This window comes from Haliotis cracherodii, unplaced genomic scaffold (assembly GCF_022045235.1).
Source record: "Haliotis cracherodii isolate W230 unplaced genomic scaffold, xgHalCrac1.p SCAF_17, whole genome shotgun sequence".
Classification (NCBI taxonomy): Eukaryota; Metazoa; Mollusca; class Gastropoda; order Lepetellida; family Haliotidae; genus Haliotis; species Haliotis cracherodii.
This window is the reverse complement of record NW_027266272.1, coordinates 3,124,478-3,132,500: the sequence shown is the minus strand read 5'-3', so window position 1 is coordinate 3,132,500 and position 8,023 is coordinate 3,124,478. Positions and strand designations below refer to the sequence as shown.

Below are 8,023 nucleotides of genomic sequence, written 5' to 3'. Positions count from 1 at the left end.
TCATGAAACTGTTTTTGCATGTATTGATTTTATAAGTTTGTCAATTTCAGAAGTTTGGTCGATTACACGACTGTATTGAATGTTGTAATATATCACAGGTTTTGTAAGCTTATGATGCCACGTAAAGTGATTAATGGAACTATTTATTGAATTTCTCACCAACTGCAACCTTTTACCAATGGTAGTTAAGTCGCTGTCTAATAGCATGATTATGTTGGAACTATATTGCCTGTCGTCAATGTCCGACTGACTAACGTATTTATCATTATGACAATGCGCACATTCCAGGAAAACGTGCAATGCAGAATATGTATAATCCCGAAACACACTCGCATGATAACCTTTATGCTACAACGGGTAAATACATAGCTACGATATCTCGGCTATGCAAAACTTAAACTGCCCGGTGAGTGGAAGGTCCTTGGTTCGCATGGTGTGGGCATATTAAACTGAAGCATGATGTCTCAGTGGGCAAGCACTATAAAACCCGCATATGTCCGGGGTAGTAAACGGAAACACACACACACACACACACACACACACACACACACACACACACACACACACACACACACACACACACACACACACACACACACACGTGACCCCATTCCGACTGTCAATCACGTATATTTGAAAGAAATTATGTCAGGTATCAACGACATAATTAGATATTTCAAAATATGGAGGGACGCCGGGGTAGCCCAGTAGTTAAAGCGTTAGCTTGTCGCGCCGAAGACCCGGATTCGATTCCCGACATGGGTACAATGTGTGAAGCCCATTTCTGGTGTCCCCCGCCGTGATATTGCTGGAATATTGCTAAAGGCGGTGTTAAACCATACTCACTCACTCACTCACTCCAAACATGGAACGTTTTGGAATGTATAAGAATACAGGTGTGGTGCTAAACTTTCTTCCAGGTGTATACATGCATCTTCTATTGTCATTCAATCAGATTTGGTACAAACTTTACTTTCGTGTATACAATTGTTTGTTATTTAATGCAGCACTCAGCAATATTCAAGCCATATGACAACGGTATGTAAATAATCGAGTCTGGACAACACAAACCAGTGATTGACATCATGAACATCGATCTACGCAATTGGGATACGATATGCATCAACCAAGTCACCGAGCCTGACCACCCGATCCTGTCAGTCGTCTCTTTCTACAATCATGATGATACACATAGCCTGAGACACAATTGAAATACATGCCTCTTGCTTAATGCACTTGCTTAGTGTACCCGGCTAATCATCCTTGTCAAATCATGAAACCAGACAACTGACAAAACAGGGAGCGTTCATATTTGTTTGGGTTGTTTATTGTCAAACGTCGCATCAAGTAATGGGTGAGAGTGATCTGAAAGCTAGCAGCACATTTGCAGGGACGTGACGTCGGCCTGTAAATAATTTAGCCTGGATCTCAGAAAACATTTTTCTATATCATTAGCAATACCCCACACTATCAGCCATATCCCCGCCCGTCACAGTCGGTACGTGGAGGATACGAACGTTCTTGTCAGTGTAAAGGATCAAAGGACACACAGGGACCAAATGTTAGAACTGTCAAATTGTTTTCGTGACGCGTAGGTCCGGGTAAGGATAAGCCTCCTGCAACCCTTGCGCGTCGTACAATGAGACCATATCGATCGGTGGGTACGGCTGAGGGACTTTGTCAACTGCGTGGTCGTGTTCATTATGTGTCCTTGTTTGCTGATATGCCACACACGCTTCATTTCAGGCTGAGTGAAGAATCAGTCTTCTGTGAACATTTATTGCTTTTGAATTTGTTTATGGAATTTCAGTGTGAAGAACTAATGTTAAATCCTGGGGGATATATTTAGAATTCTCACTCAAAATGGTTTCATTTACATAGTCCAAACAATTGAAATCCCATTTTGACGCCTACTCAAAATTATTAAAACCAATAATATGACCATTTCAGCTTATAGGATTTCTCGTGAACCCTAGTATCCCAAATATGTACACCCGAGAAACCTGAAGATATATCCTGTTATTAAAAGTTTGTATTTTAGCTAAGTGAACAAGTCGCAATCTCCTCCACGGAAAATAAAGCAAATCTTGCAAGGCTTGATTCTACTTCGCGCTTCTCTATTATGACGTCACAAGAAGAAGAAGAAGAAGAGGAATAAGAAGAGGAATAAGAAGAATATTTTATTATAGTGTCACCCGCTGTACATTTCAAATGACAAGGCACGAATTTATTACTCAGCGGCCTGCCAAAATGGACTACGAGACACTAAAAGACTCATAAAAACAATGTTTTATATATGTAATATATATATGTAATAGTAATTTTGAAAATAACATTCAAAATATTTTCCCCTATACAAGCATCCTATATACACACAACCACATCCATTCCCACATCCAGTCCTTCACAAACATACCCGCTCATTCAATCACATCCAAACCCTCATTGACATCCGTTCAATCACATCCGATCCCTTACCCACACCATCACACATTACCCTCACGCACACCCTATTTCTCAAACATACCCTCACCTGTACCCATTCCCGCATCCATACTAACTCTCTTATCCGCATTATCAACCATGTCCTCACTCGCATCCACATCCTTTCCCGCTTCCACAAAACGAAGCATCAACCAGGTACAAAGGCACTAACAAAGTAACAATCCACTGTCGCATATACACACTCCCAACTAACCAACACACATACACATACAATTAAACCCGAAACAAGCATACAGCACGAACTTACGGGCCAGTAACTCATCACAACCAGCAGCATCTCCATACAATTGCAGCAACCACAGAACACAGCAAAACAACATAATAAATGATAGGAATTGTCACATGTATACACCCAATTTATTGTTATATATTATATTTTCTTCTCCGATACACTGAGAAGATTAATACAGCAAGTGGTTTAACCAGTTCGTCGCACTGCATTAAGAATACGGCTTGGTCTGCAGGAGACATGGTAATAAACGAGGGGTTAATAAGGTATACTTTCTGCCAAAGATTAAGTCTTAGATCTCTATAACAGTCACACGTTAGCAAAAAGTGAACTTCATCTTTAAACAGTTTGTCCATTACATAATTTACAGACGCGTTCAGCAACAGGAGTTTTCGGGCATGCATGACGGCCTCTTTCAAATTCTAAGGGTAAAGTTACACAATGAAGTTTAGGTAAGGATAAAAATTTATGGATGAACGAAGTTTAGCTTAAGTGATCCATCCAGAATATGACGTACATCTAAACATTCTGATCCTATCACCTGTAGTATAGCCAGTGTCCTTCCAAAGTCCATGAAACCAGTTTTCTCTATCAAGTTTTATCAATTTTTATTTCAAAATTTGGAAATCTATATTACCAATACTATACACATCCAAAAATGGTAGATCCAAAGAACCAAACATTCTTACAACTCTGCTGTCCTGGGACTTTCGGAATGAAAGAGACCTACTTCTAATATGAGCTGTAATTCTCTGTGGGGGAGCTGAATTCAACTTCTTCCAGAAACAAACAACTTCAATTTTGTGTCTAGTAATAATCGGTGACCAACAGTCTCACCTCATACGGCCAAATTAGGAGTAGTTTTTCCTACACCCCAGAAAAAGCGGCATGCTCTATTCTGGATGGCACATATGTAACTAATTTCTCTGGTTCCCCAAATTGCCGCACCTACGTTAAGACAGATTGAAGAAGATTATCATACAAATACTGAAAACATCATAGGTCATTCCGCCAACTAATTTATACTCACTTATAATTACACTGGGGGATCTTCCAGCCGATTTAGCAATTTGTTTAGCTGTGAAATTTAAATCTAGGTGTTCCTGGGGCCGACACAAAACCTGTAGGTGTATTGAAGCGTAGGCGATATGGGAGTTGCCCCTCTTTCGCCAGCATGAGTGGGAATCTCGTTCATCTATTCATGAATGTCACCAATGATGCTTTCCGCTACGTAAAGACAGTTGAATAGTGTCATGAGGAACACAAATAACATACAGTTTCAAATAATGTAGAGAGACTTTGTTTATTAGGACACGCCCTTCACACTCATGAAATATCATACAGTAAATACAGAAATATCATACAGTAATCTAAAACATACAAGCGTACACACGTGTTGACTCACATGCACGCGCACACACATACACGCATCCATGCATATATACATACGCATGTACGCACACATATACATACACAGTTACACACACACGCACAGTTATACACGCATACAGTTACACACACATGCACACAGTTACACACACATGCACACGGTTACACACACGCACACAGTTACACACACACGCACACGCGCACGCGCACACACACATACATACATACATACATACATACATACATACATGCATGCATACACACATACACATACATACATACATACACACACACATACATACATACACAGTCACACGCATACACACATACACCACCTCCCCTATATACATATACATATATATATATATATACATATGCATATACAACACCCAGATGTATACAGAAATATCCATATATTTACCCACACACAAACGCCAAAGTTCCCAGTCTACATATCTAGATATGTCATAGAATGGCATTTAATTGAGAAACTATTCTAAACTATTTCCATGTGCGTAGTTATCCTGTTTACATTGGTTTTACGGTTCCACGTGCTGTCATCGAAGCCCTACGGAGAGCTAGCGATACGGTCACTTTGGTGTATTCAGATTGTCATGCACCTTGCTGTCGCAGTTGTAGTAGCATATCTATATAGTTTTGCTACTACAAATAGCATGTAAAGCGCACCCAAATACTTGCAATAGTCCGCTCCGTACTGATTTCTGAAAAAGCGCGTTTGTTTACAAACAAGAGAAAACCTTTGACGTCATAGTTAGTAATAGTGAGTGAGTGAGTATGGTTTTACGCCGCTTTTAGCAATATTCCAGCAATATCACGGCGGGGGACACCAGAAATGGGCTTCACACATTGTACCCACATAGTTAGTAATAATAGTGGGGGGTACAAATACATTATGGCGTGGGTGCACAAATACACGTTGAGGTACATGGGAAAGTTTTGAAAATTATACTTTTAAATTAAGTTTAGGTTTCAAAAGCCTGATGAATAACTGTTCTTTTTCCATTCGTAAATGTTTGTCATTGTCAAACAATTTGTAAAATGGAAAGACAGTAACATAGACTATATATATATATACTCACAAGACACTTCCCTCTCATAAATAACGTCGTCCACTTTTACGACATAAATTTCAAACAAGACATTACTTGCATGTAAACGTCTGAACTGACCTGCTCCTGCCGATGGCATGCTTTATGTGTCACGAATCACATGTGTTGATTCCTGTTTTACATGTCACAATTGAGAACACATAAAAACATAGTTTTACCCCGACACGTACCAGTAACCTTTAATAATATCCCCAGTAACCCATAAACAATATCACATCTTCGCGTCTTATGAACAGTTTAACCCTCAAACTGTTACTACTGGAGTCCCCTAGTCAATGGGTGCTATCAGGGCCTTGTCTCCAAAGTAAATATGTCGGAATATCTCTCCTGCTGCACAATCCCATGTTCTTATTGACCAAGCGTTCAATTTGTGTCTTATGAACAGTTTAACCCTCAAACTGTTACCACTGGAGTCCCCTAGTCAATGGGTGCTATAAGGGCCTTGTCTCCAAAGTAAATGTATCGGAACATCTCTCCTGCTGCACAATCCCATGTTCTTATGGACCAAGCGTTCAATTTGTGTGCAATCAACTGTGTTCGGATCCATGTATGAACAGCATAGTTTTTATTTTGCCAATCAAAGGGACTTGCCCCATATTGAAGAGCAAAGCTTTCTCCTGGGTTTGGATGGTTCATGGACGTAGCCTCAGTATGGATTAGATTGGGGTACTTGTGGGCCAATTTGGCTGGAAGTTGGACAGAATGGTAGCCCCAGACCTTGTCATTAAATGTTTTGTATTCCTTGTACCAGATCTTCATGAAGTCAGCCCACGGCTTTGCCACCATAATGCCGTTGCAGAGGCCGTCTGGAGTCTCGTACCCCATCGTCACGTCGTAGCTGTCGCATAAAGAAGCATTGTCAAATTTAAACAGAAGCGTTTTCTGTGAAAGGCAGCATGTGGGATAATTAGGACCCACCCTTTTGGAATATAATTTGTTTACAAAACACAACAGAACTAAATGGCTCAAAAAGAAACAAAAATGCATATTTTAAAGCAAGTACTGAAAATATATCCTGTCTCTAATATATCAAGGGTTCGGCCACCTCAGCTGGAACGTTAAACGGCAATTTATGACGAGACTATGGAATACTGTAAGAGACATTCTCGCGATCTCGCATTTTCGCGATCTCGACCTTTGGAAACGAGCTAAATATGCCCAAAACAGGAGAATGCGAGATCGCGAGAACGCGATATTTTGGCTAAATCTCGCGTTCTCGCGATCTCGCATTCTCGTGTTATTGGCATATTTAGCTCGTTTCCAAAGGTCGAGATCGCGAGAATGTCCCTTACAATATTCCATACGAGACCGGTGTTTGTTCGCTGGCTGGCTGGTTGTTTAACGCCGCACTCGGCTATATGGCGGCGGTCATAGACAATGTCGTGATTGACATTATGAACATCGATCAAAACAATTGGAATACGATGACATGCATCAACCAAGTCACTGAGCCTGACCATGGCCACCCACTGCTTCAGACCAATTCTAACCCGAGTCGGCACGGATGACGAAACCAGTGGACCAGATGGAGTGAGTGAGATGGGTTTAACGCCGCTTCTAACAGTTTTCCAGTTATATCTCGGCGTGGACCAATTGGAGAGTGGTAGAGAGCTGAATCGGTATCAGTGTTAAAAGGTGACAATGTTATGAGAACGACAGTCTGAATATCATGCTGAAACTGATACTGGTAAACATGTGATAATCGTGTCTCATTGAGGCATTTGGTTTTCATTAAGTGAGTGAGTGAGTATAGTTTTACGCCGCTTTTAGCATTTTTCCAGCATTATCACGGCGGGGGACACCAGAAATGGGCTTCACACATTGTTCCCATGTCCGGAATCGAACCCGGGTCTTCGGCATGACGAGCGAACGCTTTAACCACTAGGCTACCCGACAGCCCCGTTAGTTCATTAAGAGTGAGTATGGTTTTAAGCTGCTTTATAACGGCAATGTTACAGTAACAGGATAAGGGACACAAAGAAACGTTTTTACACTCATGTTGGTCAGGTTATAATTAGGTTGGTTGGTTGGTTGGTTGGTTTGTGGTTTTACGTCGCACTCAGCAGTATTGCAGCTACATGACGGCGGTCTGTAAATAATCGAATCTGGACCAGACAATCCAGTGGTTAATATCATGAGCATCGATCCACGCAATTGGGATCGATGACATGCATCAACAATGTCAGCGAGCCTGACCACCCGATCCCGTTAGTCGCCTTTTACGACAAGCATAGTCGCCATTTACGGCAAGCTTGGGTTGCTGAAGACCTATTCTACCCCGGAATCTTCACGGGTCGGTTATAATTAGGTTGTTTATTAGCATTTAGAAGTGATACACACAAGGAAGAGAATCTATGGATGTCAACTTTTTTATTATGAGGAACACAACGTTTCGGAGTATATACTCACTCCTTTATCAGGTGAATAAATGCTATGAAGCAGAGAACATATGTATGTATGTATGTATGTATGTATGTATGTATGTATGTATGTATGTATGTATGTATGTATGTATGTATGTATGTATGTATGTATGTATGTATGTATCTGTACCTGTAAGAACAACAAAAGTAATAAGATAACAAAGGTGGAAACTTAACAAGAGAAGCCAACAGCTGATTGGCGCAGATAGGTGAACATCCCAAATCAACCATTAAGTGTTGGCTTCCATGTGTCCATTGCTAATCACCAATCAGTGCTAACTGTTGGCTTCCCTTGTTCTTACAGGTACATATATATTCTCTGTTTCATAGCATCTATACACCCGATG

General features: G+C 40.8%; 1 protein-coding gene across 1 annotated transcript in view; it reads right to left on the bottom strand.

Annotated features, from left to right (window-relative positions):
• Positions 1-2,164: 2,164 nt before the first annotated feature.
• Positions 2,165-8,023, bottom strand: part of LOC139464837 (uncharacterized) — a 45,588-nt gene continuing 39,729 nt past the window's right edge. The window contains exon 4 of the mRNA XM_071246368.1: positions 2,165-6,091. Coding sequence (XP_071102469.1) covers positions 5,671-6,091 — 421 coding nt within the window. The 3' untranslated portion in view covers positions 2,165-5,670. The remainder of the gene's footprint in view (positions 6,092-8,023) is intronic.